Source organism: Terrapene carolina, unplaced genomic scaffold (assembly GCF_002925995.2).
Source record: "Terrapene carolina triunguis isolate 2854851 unplaced genomic scaffold, T_m_triunguis-2.0 Scaffold31, whole genome shotgun sequence".
NCBI lineage: Eukaryota > Metazoa > Chordata > Testudines > Emydidae > Terrapene > Terrapene triunguis.
The window spans coordinates 9069744-9086514 of record NW_020664382.1 but is presented as its reverse complement, the minus strand read 5'-3'; the positions used below and the strand labels follow the sequence as shown (position 1 = coordinate 9086514).

Genomic DNA, 16771 nt, shown 5'->3' with positions numbered 1-16771 from the left:
TGGGTCAGTAGACAACAGCTATTCTGCTCCTCTGCTTGGCAAATTGTTGAATTTGTTAACTCTTTAGGGAGACAGCCCTTTTTCTTTAGCCATGTAACGGTCTGAGTATTTTTCTGATGCATGTAGAGGTCTGAGGAGAAATTATTTGTAAAAGATTCTTTAACTGTGCAGTATATGTTGTATCAACATATAATTTCTTGAATACAAAGTCAGTTACATCAAACAAACAGCCACTCTAATCTGCAAAAGATCATAACAAATAGTTTATCCAAAAGTTAAAATTTTCAGTGACCATGAGCACCCAAAGCAACTATATGGCAACAATGGGCCAGAATTTGAAGTTGGTGTTCAATCTTCCTTCTAGGAATCCTTTTTTCATTTGGCCTCTTAGACAACAGAGCCATCCTGGTATTGGTTTTAGATTAACAACATTTCCATTGGTAAAGAGCTTGACAGCAACCTCGCACAGATTCTTGGCTTCTCTCTTTACTTCTTCTGTACCTCAGATATTTTCCTTTGGGAATAGAGAGATGAAGTGAGGACTACAGGAATACTTCCAAAAGGGTGTTCATCTACACAGTGCTTTCCAAACTCTGAGCCATAACTCCCTTGGGGAGCCACAAAGGGTTCATGAGGACCCAATGAGTGTTTGGGAGTAAAATGGAATTGCTACGCCCATTTTTTGTTTTCTAGTTAAGAGACTATTAAACTTGCCTTAAAAATCACCCGTGTTTTAACTAAGGGTTCTGCTTCTTATGCTGCTGTTGCCGCCAGGGCTGAGAGTCTCTCTGTGTATATCTCCAATACAGTTGGGAGCAAGCCTCGCAGCCTGGGTAGACAGGCTCGCGCAAACTCAAGCTACCACATTAAAGATAGCAGAGTGGATGTTGTGGCATTGGTGGCATCTCGGGCTAGCACCCGGAGCCCAGATCCAGGGGATCGGGTGGGCTTGGATTCAGGTGGCTAATCTGAGTGACCGTCCCTGCTGCAACATCCACAGCGTTATTTTTAGCATGCTATCTGGAGTGAAGTTAGCACAAGTCTGTCTGCCTGGGCTGGGAGACTTCGTCCCAGCTGTAGCATAGACACACCCTCTGTGCCCTTCTCTCCTGCAGGGAGCCTTCTGCAGAGAGACTTCCTGTTGGAGGAGTCAGTCAGCTGGAAGTCTCTCAGCTGAAAGCCCACAGTTGAGGTAGAGACAGGTGCATCTCGTCTTTATAATGGAACGATTTTTGCCAAATGCTAAGCCTATATGTAACAATCATTGGGCTGAAGAGCAAGATGATTTTCATAAAGTTAAACAGAAAAGGAAGCAAAGTAGATACTATGACAATAGTTACATTATGTTTGGATTTTTGTGTCTTGCTATTACTGTGGAAAATCCACAGCCACAGCGTGTCATTTGTTTTCAAATGTTAGTAATTGAGAGTGCAAGGCCTGGGAAACTAGAGACATTTGGAAACCAAACACCCAGAATCTGTAAACAAGAGCCATGATTTTTCCCTTTAGATATAAGAAGAATTAAAGTGGCAAAAAAAAAAAAAAAAAAAAAAGTCGTGTCTAAAGAAGCAACTGTTCCTCAGAAAGCCGTAGAATCACCGTTTGGTGCGGCCATGTGAATTGCGAAATGCAAACAAGCACACACCACTGGCAAGTCCCATCGATTTCCAGCAGCAATAGACATGTGTAGAATTATGATTGGGGAACATGCAGCCATGACACTGAAAACCATTCCTATGCCAAATAATACCATCCATCGACACACCGATGCTCTTGCAGAGAACTTCCAGGACCAGTTGATAGAACAAGTGAAGAAGAGTTAATATTTTGCATTGCAGCTTGATAAATCTGCAGACATAGCCAAGCTTCAGGCTCAGCTTCGGTGTTATGTGAAGATTTGTCAAAGCAGGTACAGTAGTTGAAGAAATTCTCTTCCTCAAAGAAATCCCAACCTGAACAACTGGTGAAGAAATGTTCAAAATCCTCAATTAATTCATAGTAGATGAAGGTCTCAACTGGGCTATGTGTGTGGGGCTATGCACTGATGGGGCAGCAGCCATGACTGGAAAGAACAGTGGGCTTGAAGCATGAGTAAAGAAAGTGACACGAGCAGCAATTTGGACACACTGCATGATTCATCACCAAGCTTTGGCTCAAAGAAGTTGCAACCTGAAGTACACGAGGCCCTCAATATTTAAATAGTTAATCTTATAAGCAGGGCCATACCAAATTCCTGGCCATGAAAAACGCGTCACGGACGGTGAAATCTGGTCTCCCGCCATGAAATCTGGTCTTTTGTGTGCTTTTACCCTATACTATACAGATTTCATGGGGGAGACCAGCGTTTCTCAAATTAGGGGTCCTGACCCAAAAGGAAGTTGCAGGGGGGGTCATAAGGTTATTTTAGGGGGGGAATCACATATTGCCACCCTTACTTCTGCACTGCTGCCTTCAGAGCTGGGTTGCCGGAGAGGGCGGCTGTTGGCCTACTGCCCAGCTCTGAAGGCAGCACCCAGCCAGCAGCAGCACAGAAATAAGGGTGGCAATGCCATCCTTACTGCTGCTGGTGACGGTGCTACCCTCAGAGCTGGGCTCCTGGCCAGCAGTCACCGCTCTCCAGCTCTAAAGGCAGCACCACCACCAGCAGCAGCGCAGAAGTAAGAGTAGTAGTACCACAACCCCCCCTACAATAACCTTGTGACCCCCCCCCCACAACTCCTTTTTGGGTCAGAACCCCTACAGTTACAACACCATAAAATTTCAGATTTAAATAGCTGAAATCATGAAATTTTACGATTTTTAAAATCCTGTGGCAGTGAAATTGACCAAAATGGACCATGAATTTGGTAGGGCCCTACTTATAAAATCCTGGGCAGTGAACACATTGTTTCAATATTCTGTGTGAAGCAAAGAGCTCTGCCCACACTCAGCTTCTGTTTTACAGTGAAGTTAGGTGGTTGTCACATGGGAAAATGTTACAACATGTCCTTGAATTGTGTGACAAAATCAGAATATTCCTCCTTAGGAAAACAGACCTTGCAGATTACATATGTAAATGTGGACTTGACTATGTTAGTTACCTGGTGGACATGTTTGGCATACTGAATATACGGAATCTAATACTTCAAGGAAGGAATACAAGTATACTAGATATATTTTAGAAAATATACTAGAGAAAATCAGGGGATTCTTGAAGCTTTGTCTTTGGAGATGCTACGTTTAAAAGGGAGTTACCAAGATGTTTCCAGTGTTATCAGACTTTTAAAAAGAACAGAGTGAATGTGATCAAAACCTCTTAGAGACCAAATATTAGCTCATGTGTCTGGATTGTATTCCCTTTTTGATGAATATTTTTCTGGAATTGAACATGAATCTCCAAATACCAACTGGATTCAAATCCCATTCTCGATAACAGTTGACTCCATTCCAACCTCAAGCTTCCGTGCTCAAGAAAATCTCTTGGAATAGACAACTGATCACACACTCAAGACCAAGTTTTTAAATCTAACAAAGCAGGAATTCTGGATTCTGTTAAAGGAGGGTATGAAAAACTCAGTAGAAGCTATAAAAGTTCTGCTTCCATTCATCTCTGTGGGTGTGTCTACACTGCAATTAAACACCCGTGGCTGTCTCATGTCAGCTAACTCAGGCTCGCAGGGCTCGGGCAACAGGGCTGTAAAATTGTGGTGTAGATGTTTGGGCTCAGTCTGGAGCCCAAGTTCTGGGACCCCACAAGGGGGAGGGTCCCAGAGCTCGAATGTCTCACCTCAATTTTAGTCCCACAACTCGAGCTGTGCAAGCCCAAGTCAGCTGACCCAGGCCAGCGGTGGGTGTGTAAGTGCAGTGTAAACATACTCGGTGAGTCTGGGCTTTCAGCAATGATTTCTGTGAAAACTAAACACAGAAATAATTTAAATTTTGAAAAATGACTTATGGCTGGTGCTATCAGAGAGTCAACCAAACATCAGGCAAACTGTGCAGCTTGAAACAGACCCAAGATTTTCACTAAAATCTTGGACTATGTCCAAACACACCCCCAAATCCACATTTTTAATTATAGTTTTAAAAACATGGATTAGATTAGATTATATCTTTAAACAAACTGTATGTGGTTGAATAAAGTCCCCAAACTGTCCAGGTTATAGTGTCTCTCTTGAATCTAGTGTCCTGAGTTGGTTAAAAAAAAAAAAGACATTTGGTTGTGGGAAGCCACCAAGTTTTTAAATATTTGTAAGAAAGCTGCAGTACTAAAAAGTTTGGGAACCACATCTGTAGAGCATTCAAATTTAATCTCAGTTTCTTTTATTTTAAGGGCTTTCCCTCTCTCTGCTTATTACAACTTATTTATGTTACAGAACTCTTGATAGTCCATAAATTCACTGGTATTTTACCTTTTAATTACTGAATCCTAATGATTGTGTTTGTAAAGCCTATCAAAGAGTATCTCCAGGGTGTGTAAGCGTACGTGCCATTAAGCAAACCCTGTGAAGCAGAAAATGAGGTGTTAGTTAAAATTCCATAACTGAGTTGCATCATCTAATGACCTCTATCGCTAATACAGTTTTAAGGGGTTTTAAAAATTGGGTCTAACTTATGGCTCAATGGTATGAAATTGCCTTAGCTTGTTTCATGTGGTCAGTAGTACAGACAGCAACTCTATGCATAATTTCACCAAGCAGACATTCACATTTGGCATTCTCTAAACAATAGAAACCAAATTGTTTCTGACCACTGCAAGGAATGTGGCTTCTCAGTGTCAAAACAGAAGAATGTTTGTATTCCTATTAATAAATCTCGCTCTACAACTTTTTAAAACTGAGCTTGGTATCTGAATGAAATTTAAAGAGAAACTAAGTTTCCAGTGATATTGGTCTTGAAACGGTAAAGAGAACAAACATTATCCCAAAATTATACCACAGAAAGAAAATTCTGTCAAGTGTAAGGTCAGTGGCTAACAAGATTAGCACCATCCTTGATTTCATCATAGATGAAGATATACAACAGTTGGCTGGATAATTCAGTTATACCTTTGTTAGCTCAGCTACTTTGTTCAGCATGGACCAAGGGAATGGTATAACAGTTTTATTTACATCTGACTTCATATGTAACATGCTCCACCTCCAAAGATCGATCTGTTAGCTTCATGTTTGCTTTTCCATACAATTCATGGTGTTAGGTCTTATGCCTAGGACCCTACCAAATTCACAGTCCATTTTAGTCAATTTCACGGTCATAGGATTTTAAAAATCATAAATTGAATGATTTCAGCTATTTAAATCTGAAATTTCATGGTGTTGTAATTGTAGAGGTCTTGACACAAAAAGGAGTTGTGTGTGTGGGGGGGTCACAAGGTTATGTAGGAGGTTGCGTTACTGCTATCCTTACCTCTGTGCTGCTGTTGCTGGTGGCGGTCCTGCCTTCAGAGCTGGGTGGCTGGAGGGCAGCAGCTGCTTGCCGAGAGCCCAGCTCTGAAGGCTGTGCTGCTGGTGTGGCAGTGGCTCTGAAGTAAGGATGGCATGGTATGGTATTGCCACCCTTACTTCTGTGCTGCTGGCTGCAGGGCTGGGCCCTCAGTCAGCAGCTGCCACTCTCCGGCCACCCAACTCTGAAATCAGTGCAGAAGTAAGGGTGGCAATACTGCAACCCCCCTAAAATAATCTTGTGACCCCCCTCCCCCGCAACTCCCTTTTGGGTCAGGACTCCCAATTTGAGAAACGCTGGTCTCCCCCATGAAATCTGTATAGTATAGGGTAAAAGCAAATAAAAAAACAGATTTACGCGAGGAGACCAGATTTCACCGTCCGTGATGCTTTTTTCATGGCCGTGAATTTGGTAGGGCCCTACTTATGCCTGTAGGGTTTGGATCCTGGCTAACTGAGAAACTGCCTCTCTCCTTCTGTGCCATCACAACACTTAAGATTAGCTGAGGTACTTTTTCTAGATACTAGATGCAGAGCAATCTCAGTGGAGGGTTCTTGCCTCTGGAATTCATTTCATCCATCGTGAATCTTTTGATCTTTCTAGTATGGTATAAATCTCATCCACTTAGTCATTTGCTGGAGGAAAAGGGAGCTTGTATAGGGAATTGAACTCATTTGGGGACTGAGTTTATTTACATAACACTTTCAATAAGCATTGTGCACTGTTGTAACTGTGCTCAGAATCTATTGGGAGGTGCATTTTATAATTGGGGAAATGGGAAAAATGGAAAGTCATAAGCCAAAACAGAAGAACAATGGATTTGTTGTTCTTGACAATAGAGAATTCTTTACCTAAGAAACATGACATGAGGATTGCAGTTGCAGGATGCTCATGGAACAGCCATAACATCAAGTTCCAAAAGATTTATGGACAGGTTTCCAGTCTTTCCCTGCTGTTACTGCAATGTTATTGTCGTATGAAAATATGGAAAAGTCAGGAGAGATTTAAGCTAAAATAGCACATGGTAATTAATAATTTATGAAGATAGAAATAACTTTACAAAAATTCAGTTCATGCTTAGGTGACCTGGTAACTGCATAATCGTAATTCTCTCTGTCTGCCAAATGTAAAATTCTTGACAGTAGGCCTGTCTAAATTGGATAGTCTCTCAGGGCCCCAGTTTCTGTAGGATGTTGAACACAGAGACTCCTCAAGTTGGTAGAGCTCAGCACCGACAGAACCTCATCCTGACTTATATAATACAAATCTCTCCCCTCCTTGTGTCATGAATCCACAGGATCTGTGCTAAGGCCCGGCTTTTAAACAGTCCCCATTCAATGTGCTAGACCCCGAAGGCGTCCCACTGTTCCTAAAAGATAGGCCACATGGCCTCAATGCCTCTGAGGGCTTGACTACACTTGCAAGTTAGAGCGCATTAAATCAGCCCCGGGCGCCCTATATCCTGAGGTGTTCACACTGGCAAGGCGTAGAGCGCCTGGACTCTGCAGCTGGAGCGCTCCTGGTAATCCACCTCCACGAGAAGCATAGAACTTGCTGCGCCCTGGCTGAAACGCCCGGGAGTCACTGTGGACGACGTGTTGCATTACTGCACTGTGATTGGCCTCCGGAAACGTCCCACAGTCCCCTGAAGTCAAGTGGCCATTCTTGTCATTGTTTTGAACTCGGCTGCAGGCATGGGGATATCCCCTTTCAAAGCTCCGTTTCTGACAGCTTATCTGCTCCAGGACAAAGCAAACCATTACTGTGAAATGCTGCTGCTGTGAGTGTGTGTGAGAGAGAGAGGCGGGGAAGGGGGTGTCTGTTGCTATCTGAACTTACAAGACAGCATGCTGACACACTCTCTGCCCCCCAAAACACACTGTCCCCCCACATACACACAACATACTCCCTGTCACACTCCACCCCTCCCCCCATTTGAAAAGCACACTGCAGCCACTTGCATGCTGGGATAGCTACCACAATGCACTGCTCTCTGTGGTGTTACAAGAGCTGCTAATGTGGCCACGCCAGTACGCTTGCAGCTGACAGTGTAAACACACGGCAGCATTTCCCCTGCTGCGGTCTCCGAAGGGTGGTTTAACTCCCAGCGCTCTACATCTGCAAGTGTAGCCAAGCCCTGAGACTCACCCACTGGGCTCCAGCACTCCTGCTTCTCACTGTGAGCTCTGTCCAGCAAGTCCAACTGGGAAAGATTCCTGTTCAGAGACTTGCACCCTCTTCAGGGATCAGTGCACCTCTGCAAGCATTTGCAGTGACACCAGGCAGCCTTTTCAAAACAGACTAGGGTTTATCAGTCAACTGGAATGCAGCATTGGGAAGTTCTTAGTTGGCATAAAGAAGCAAAGGTTAAGGCAGTAGCCCACACCAGGGCTCTCTTGAGCCATCCTGCTATAGGAACCATCAGGGTTTCTTTTCTCTGTCTTTGTCCATTCTCAATCCCAGGCAAGAGCTTCCTGTGTCTCTGTGAGCTCAGCTCTTAACGCAGACATCTGACACCTTTTGGTCTATTGTTCTCCTCCTGGGGAGCCCTGCTGAGTTCCCATGTTCCACCTGCTGGAGCTTCCCACTGTTAGGTGTCAGTTGTTCAGTAGCTGGGGTTCCTGTTGTCTTTCTGGATCCTTCCTTGAAATGGGTTGGTTCTAGTCAGCCCCGAACGAGCCATTCCTATCATCCCAAACACCTCATGTCTCCTGCTCTGGCACAGGAGCATTTTAACTTCTTGCACCCACTGGGTAGCAATACTAAGTCAAGAAAGTCACTGCCAGGCATAAAAATACGACAGAAAATTCACAACTTCAGTCATACGTTATCCACTGATCTGCTTTAGAACATAGGCACACACTTCCTCTTCCTGACCCCATATAGACCAGGCTTCATGGTGACTTCCTGAGCTGACCATGCTCAAAGGACCAGTGATGTACATAAGGGAGGGGACTGGATAACAACATGACTGCAGACAAGAGCCTTTTAAAGGCAAGTGCACTTTATCTTTAGTTAACATTTATGCCCTTTTCAAATGGTTACATCCCGGCCTAGAGAGCGAACATGCTGCTCTCCTAACACAAAGGAGGGTACGGGAATAAAGAAGCCTATCGTTTGTGTTTCTGGCCCCTGAGATGCCCATTGATTACTGTGTAAATGGCAGTCCATGTAGAGCATTTGGGACGGTGGTGAAGAGGCTATGCCATTGCTACTCTAGTGCAAAAATGGATTCAGTTGTAAAAGACAAAAATGGCATAAAACAAGTGGGTAGTATCCACTGACCCAAGATTAATGGTCTATAAGCAAGAAGCGAGTACATTGCTTTTGATGTTTGCTATGGAATTCATCCGGAATTCTTTTGGCAGCTCGGCTGACTATTTTTTCCTTAGTATGTAGCCCATGTGTGCTAGCCACATTATTATATTTGGTGGCTTCTCTGGTGCGTATAATGTGTCTAATTTCTGCATACGTGAGGCTGACTGCAAGCACTTGGGTGATCTCATGTACAAAATCTTTAAAAAAAACCATCTCCAACATTAGGTTTCTGTGTCTGATCCATGAAGAATTCTAGAGAGCATATTAAATTCCTTAAGATTGCAAAAGCAGAAGGCAGGATTTAGCCATGATGGTCTGGAGATTAAAATTAAAAGTCAAAACGGAGATAAATTTCCAGCTCAGATACTGACTTCCTGTGTGGCCTTGGGCCAATCACTTTATCTCTCCTTGTAACTAACAACCTCAGAGGCATGACATCAATGAATGTTTGTAAAGCACTTTGAGATTCTTTGATGGAAAACTCGAAAGGAATGGAGTCAAAACATAGGCCCAGTGCTGCCTTCAGATTCTCTCTTGCAACTCCGTGGCAATCAATGGAAGTACAGGGGTTCATATCTGAAAACAGAAATGAACCCACTAAGTTTACTGCTCTATTTTAATTGGGTCAGAGTCTCCTATCATTGATTTCAGTATGGATGCACCATTTTAACTGAGAAACTAATTTGGTCCCCCTGGCCTGATGCTGTGTGATACTGAGCACTGGTACTGATTGAAGGTTAATGGGAGTTGAGACTGCTCAGCCCCTCACCAGAGGCATGCAGTTCCTTTTTAAGATTGCACATGGGGCCTCTAACATTATACTTCTGCTGAATTTTTGAAGGGCTGTATAAGGAAGAAACCCTTATGTTATTGGTGAGGGAATATTTAAATAATGAAGAAATGATTGTAATGCTAAGGCCCTGATTCAGGAAAGCACTTAAGAATGTGCTTAGGTCCCATTGAAGTATGTGCTAAAATGTTTTACTGAACTGGGGCTACGTTCTCTCATCTCTCATGTTTAATATTGGGCCAGATCTCTAGACAGGTAAAATTCCAGATGACTTCTCTTATTGTTTGTCCCAGACAATTTGCTATTGAAATATGTTGCACAGGGAAGTCTCTAGATTAGATTTGTATCAAAGATTTTTTCCTTTTTTTTTAATGGAAAATTAGATCTGGTGCATGTTATGATCCTCGTGTCTAGAATAATATTATCTGATCAGAGTCAGGGTTTGGGGCTAATTGGGAACAAATGCCTCTCACCCTGCTGGGTTTTTTTCTGGAAGCATGAAGGTTACCTTCAGAGCACACACAGATCATTGTCCCTCTTCTCATTTATGATTCTAGAAAACATTATTTATTTTACATATGGATTAACTCCTTATCAGATAATTTTCTCAGGGACATTAGAGCACATCATAAAGGAAACCGTTGCTTGGTAGTATATTTTTGGTAAGGTTATTTACCATAGTAACTCAGTTGCTAAGTTAAGTTGTAAAACATATGACACAGCTGTTGTCTTTTCTTAATGTCTTCACAGCGGCCATAAACCTTCTACAATCTCTGCTAGAGCCAGATCCTGCAAAGAGACCAAACATCCAGCAAGCTTTAGCAAATCGTTGGCTTAATGAGAATTACCCTGGGAAAGCACCGCATAATGTCACGTATCCAAACAGGTATTTTAATTAATACAATACTTTGCAAATGTGAGAACACATTAAACCATTAGAGGCTTGATCCTGGATACTCTTACTCACATAACAAAGTCCCATTGAACTCACTGGGATTACATACATAAGTAAGGACTGCTTATGCTTATTTCAGGACTGGGCCTGAAATAAATGGGAGATGATATCAATTTTGAGAGAGTTCTTAGTGCAAAAGTCAAAATGACTTCCTTAAACTAGCAGAGAGATGCCATACTGCTCCATGGTGACCCAGGATCAAGACCACATACTTAGTTGACTCCTGGAGCTTCTCAGAATTGATGGGGGCAGCACATTGTACATCAGTCTTGGGCACCCCTTTGTTTGCCGTTGGAGTGATATTACTGTGTCATTGGAAGTTACTGCCTTTCTAAAACTCCAGCTTAGATTCTGTGTGATAAATACAACATTATTATGGTAACCGTTATGGGAAGGATCAGAGTTAGATGAACCTGCTTAGATGACCTTGAACACCTCAACGGACACAGAGACATATGACCAGGTTCAGGTGGATGACAGATCTCATGGCTAAATGTATATGCAGCCAGGGGAAAAAAAGTGCTATTTTTGGTACACTTAGGGCTAGATCCACTGAGGGATTTAGGTGCTTAAATGTCACTTTAGGCACCTAAGTCCAAAATTTACATCCTCAAAACCCCGGCTGCTTACGCTGTTGGCACCTAAGTTTCGGCCAGTGAACATGTGCAGTGCCAGCTACATCCTGACACTGCTGAGTTGCTCGGTGTCTAGCTCACACCTAATCCATACTGCCTGATGCAGTAGGTGTTTCCAAAGGCTGTCTGTCAGATTGGGCCCCACACAAAGCATGCAATCAGAGGAGGAGTGCATGGTGTGTGTCCCGCCTCCCCTCCCCTTTGCCTTGTGCCTTATAGCTCAGTGGTTTATGTGTTCACCCAGGATGTGGGAGGTCTAGATTCACATCCCTGCTCTGCCTGATATGGAATGGGGACCGGAACCCAGATCTCCCCACTCCCTGGTGAGCTCTGGGGTGGGACTCTTTCTTGCTTAAGCTGTTCAGTTTTTGTACAATATATTTAAACATTCATTGAGCCAGGCACAGACTGAGAATGATTATGTAGCTAAGTGGTTAGCTGCGTCCCTTTCTCCCCCCTGCCGCCTGCCTCCCAGAGCAGTGAGAATCCGGTTCAAGTCTTTGTTCCAAATCAGGCAGAGGGGAAGATTTGAACCTGGCTCTCTGACATTCTGTGGGAAAGAGCAGATCTGGTTTAGGTGCCTAACTTCAGGAGAGGGATCATGGTGAGAATCCTGAGTGGAGACAGGCATATGCCACCAGCCCACAGTTAGGCACCTATCTGATTTTGAGGGGCTTGGCCACACCCTTCTTCTCAGCATTTCCTACTGGCTAGCTTAAGCAGCTCAGCGTGGTGACTTTTGTGAATTCCATTCTTAGGTGCCTAACTCTCCGCATGCATTGTACAGGAAGCCTGGGTACTTACCTCAGGCCTATGGATTCTTTTATGTGGCAGGGCGTCTAAACGTTAGGTGTTGCAACCACGAGTCTAAATCCCCTTTGTGGATGTAGCCACTAGTCAAAATGTAAGAGCTTTTGTGTAATACGCAATTCAGCACCAGCTGTGGGCTTATGCCCAAGGATTGCAAGCCTAGAGTCACAAAGAGAATAGCAGCTTCTAGTTCTTGAAAAATGGGAGGATAGAACTTGAGTGAGATTGAGGTCTTTTATTCTGGAAAGAAAGTTCATAAGAGAGATCCGGTGAAACAATGAATCATTAGGCTGGCATACAGGGGAACACAGAGTTGTGGTGCAGGGAAACGTGATTGGCTACATTCATGGCTGGAATATAAAGAAGGAATATGAGAGTGGTTGGTTTACAAGGGATGTGGCAGAGAATGAGATGAATCATTGTCTCAGCATTCTTGTCCTGATACCAAGTCTAATTAAGCTAAAACAAAACATACACAGCAGATTTGAGGAATCCTGGTGCATTGGACTGTGCTAAAGTATGGTACATATGAACATTTTGTGTTAAAGAAAGGGAAAATAAGTGTAAACTGAATGAGTCATTATGCTAATTAAATCACTGTCATAATGAGGCTAATCAATCTACTAAATGTGGCATCTGTTAAGCAAATGTAACTGAGAGCTGTGTGGGTAACTTAATACTCTCACTCCTAGTCTTATCTCCACTAAAAACAACACAAAGAAGGCTTGAAATATATTTGATTTAAAACTCTTCTCCATTTTTAGATGCACTTTTATATTTATATATATTTTTTAATCCCTGGCATGCACTTGAGTTGCACTTTGTCAGATTGTATTGGAAGTGTTCTTTCTGAGTTTGATCACAAGTGTAACTGATTATATGTATAATTATTTAGGTGACTTGTAAAGGAAGCTGGAGTCTAATATGTTAGAGAAAAGAGCAGTGCAGTGTCCTTTATTTACCAAGTGCCCACTAATCATTCTGTCTTGAAGGCAAAGGAACCTTAAATATAAGAACAAATGAAAATCAGAGTCCTGAAATACAGAGAGTGAGGTGTGGGTGGGTGGGTGTTAGGAGAAAATAAGTGCCTTTTACACAGGGCCGTAGCAACAAAGAACGTGGCCCCCTCCGAACGGTGGCCCCCTCCGAACATATGTCCGGGCGGGGCCCCTTACAATGCAGAAACTGGAATGCGGTATTTATTTTGCCACTTTTAGGGGCCCCCTTCCTTGCGGGGCCCCCTCCGGTCGGAGGGTACGGAGGGCGCTCGCTACGCCTCTGCTTTTACAGCTCTTAAAATATATACACTTCTTAAGTAAAATCAATATGGAACTTTTATGCTTTAAGGACAATTAGATGTTATCATCCGATAATGTAATAACAGTTAAAAAACAAGAAAGAATGGAAGAACTAGTTGGGAGGGGAAGTATTCTACATAGTCTAGTTTAAAAGAATATCCCTTTTTTTAAAAAATCACCCTTACAATAAATATTACAGTAGAACCTCAGAGTTACATACTAACCGGTCAACCACACACCTCATTTGGAACCTGAAGTGTGCAATCAGGCAGCAGCAGAGACAACAAAAAAAAAAGCAAATACAGAATAGTACTGAGTTAAACGTAAACTACTTAAAAAAATAAGGGAAAGCAGCATTTTAATTCTGCATAGGAAAGTTTCAAAGCTGTATTAAGTCAATGTTCAGTTGCAAACTTTTGAAAGAACAACCATAATGTTTTGTTCAGAGTTACAAACATTATTACAGAGTTATGAACAACATCCATTCCCAAGGTGTTTGTAACTCTGAGGTTCTACTGTATGTACAAAATCAGTTTTTCTCATCACTTGCCTCTCTGAAAAATCAGAAAGTCAGTGCTGAAGTCAGTGGAGTTCCATAGTCATGTAGATTATTGTCTTTCTATCTTTGGGCTATAGTGCTTTTTTGTTCTTAACTAGCTTAGGTCCCAAACTTGACCTGCCTACAAGTTGCTATATTATAGTGTGATAAGAAAAAGCCTCTTGATTGTAAATATTTAGGGCCATATTTTGCTTTCATTTAAATTGGTGTAAATTTGGAGTAACACAAATTCAACTTTGAAAGAGTTCCTCTGGATGTATGCCAGAATGTGTGAGCAGGATATACACCATAGTTCTTATCCACCACTTAATCACCAACAAATCTCCACTCTCATCCCAAGCACTATTTTTATTGAACTAACAAAAAGCAATGTATTGTACTCACGGGTACCCCTTCTGTCCTTTTATGGGCGTCACTAAATGCTCCTTAGATAGGGAGTTGGTAGAAGGAGTGGATGGGGGAGAGGATGTAAAACTGAGATGCAGGAGATTTCTCATAAAATAATTCTCCCTGGCTTTTTATAAGCTTGCTTTTATTAAAGAAATTCTCTGACAACAAAAAATACTTGGCATTTTACAGAATACTTCCAACAACAATTACCTGGGTTCTTTTTGCTATCCAGAAGACAGACTTACTTACCATACAGCTGCAGATACAGTTTGCCTATTAACTTCTTAAAAAAAAAACCCTAAAAGCAGTCCCTTAGTACAAAATGAATTTTAATAAGCATATTGAACAAAGGGAAATATTTGCTAGTCAAGATTTACCAGACTCGATTTTGAATATTATTTAGAGTCCTGCTATGGCCAGCCCCATCTCACGTGCAGTAACGGCTGAAAAATAGCGATGCAGGGGGTGAGATGGAGATTTTTTAAAAAGCTCATCACCCAGCAGTTCTTAGTAAGGCACCTAAATAAGTGGCTAAAATAGCTATTGAGAACAAGGAATATCTTTTTTTTTTTTAAAACAATTATTTTTGAAAATAATGGGCGCTACTGGGTGCTGGACACACCTGGAAATCTGACCAATTCATTTAGAAGCCTAAATGAGCTCTTTGGAAAATCTGACCTTCCAATGCACTGTTAAAGGCACTGTTATAACTGCACAAGGCTATTGCTATCCATTCCTCAACTCAGATAAGTCCATTATTGAGAGCGTGCGCAAACACACACATATTTTTTGTATAACTTAGCTTTACATAGTGCCTTCCACCTCAAAGCACTTCTACAAATTTAACAAACTGCTATAGAAATGTTACCTATAGCTCACTTCACCTACTATTGAAATACACTGATCTGTGGGATGAAACACTTTGCTAGCTACTTAATGCAAGGCGAAACACCCAAGCAGCGGTTAACAATAGCAGATGAAGATGTATCGTATCTAATGGAAAGAACAGAAACATATAGGTAAGCAGAATGTAGCTAGCTGAGTTGGATTTTAGCTCTTCTCCTCCAAAAGGAGTCAGGGGATGTTTAATGACTACAGTGGTCAAGACCTTGGGTTTTATGTCTTAATCAAAATGTGGCATCTGCAGCACTGCAGTGCCTCTTAACACCATGCTGGGCCATTGGTTCACTATTGACTCAGAGGGTAGAATGCCATATATTTAATGATCAATGTCCCTTCCTGCAGCACATACTGTGGCTGTTCCTTGGCAGTCTACCATCCAAGTAGTAACTAGCCTTGACCTTTTTTAGTTTGTCAGATCTGAATGGAACACAGCATAGGGTGGTAGGGCTGAAATCCACATAGAAAACTGCACCCAAAATCCTCGAGTACAGAGGGTATGCTGAGTTAAGTATCAGAAGGTATTCTTTATCGCTAAAATAATTTTTGGCTGCTTTTTGAACTAGAGCTACCTTCACAAGAACGTAAGGCTAGTCGTGTTTGCATTACTTAGCTATATAATGGCCTTCAGATCTCTAGTGCATACTCTTCAGGTGTCCTCATTGCTAACAAGCATTCTAATGTCTCATCTGGAGGTTGTAAGAATAATTTGTTCGGTCTCTCTTTGTGTAGAATTCACCTAGAAGACCTCAGCCAAAGTGTGCTGCTCCATATGACTGAAAAGCTGGGCTACAAGAACAGCGATGTGATCAACACTGTCCTCTCTAATCGGGCAAGCAACACTCTCGCCATCTACTTTCTACTTAATAAGAAACTAGAGCGCTATTTGACAGGCCTGAGAGTAAGTATTGCTTGATACTGATTCTTTAAGACAACAACAACAACAATAATAATAATAAATATAAAAAGTGTGCTGTAATATACAAAAATTTTCCCACACACTGACATTTGATTCTGAGTCTTTAACTTAGTGAAGTGTAGCCCCTTGAGATTCACTGTTCATATAACATTAGTTGTGAAAGGGAGATAATGCTGGTCAATAGATAACATTAATTCAGATCAGAGTTCCCATGCATGGGAAATAATTGCTTGTAGGTTGTATGTACATGGTTTCCAAATGTAGGCATTGGACCAAGAGGCTCCTGGGAAGGCTTTTGGCTTACAGAAACAAAGTCCTTGCCATGTAAGGCTTTATTTTTGTCCTAGAGTTGTGTCGGGTTTATGCTCTTTAGATATAATTCTTCTGTTATTAAGAAACATCCATTAACGTAATATGATTCTTGGCAGGAGAGGTGGGGACAGTTGAATAGCTATTAAAATATGTTTGTTTGTTGTGAAGTGAAAACTTTAAGATAAAAGTTGTACTTAAAAATAATACGTATGTAGATTTTGTTGATTAGTTTTTGACCCTCTTGGCCCATGGCACAAAGCATTAATACCTAATAGCTCTTGCATAAGACCTTGGGTCAAAAATCCTGTTGTCCAATTTGCATTGCAGGTTTTTTGCAGTGTAAATTGTTATTGCATATTCTGCATTCAGTTTCTGCACAAACCTCCCATTGGCTTCAATAGATGTCTACACTGGGGATGAGAGGAGCAATAAGTGACTTAAGAGACTGACAGTGCAGTTGCAGC

General features: G+C 42.0%; 1 protein-coding gene across 1 annotated transcript in view; it reads left to right on the top strand.

The window, feature by feature from the left end:
- LOC112105687 (hormonally up-regulated neu tumor-associated kinase) overlaps positions 1-16771 on the top strand; it is a 75657-nt gene that overhangs the window by 46472 nt on the left and 12414 nt on the right. The window contains exons 6-7 of the mRNA XM_026652245.1: positions 10280-10415; positions 15809-15977. Of these exons, the coding sequence (XP_026508030.1) occupies positions 10280-10415; positions 15809-15977 (305 nt within the window). The remainder of the gene's footprint in view (positions 1-10279; positions 10416-15808; positions 15978-16771) is intronic.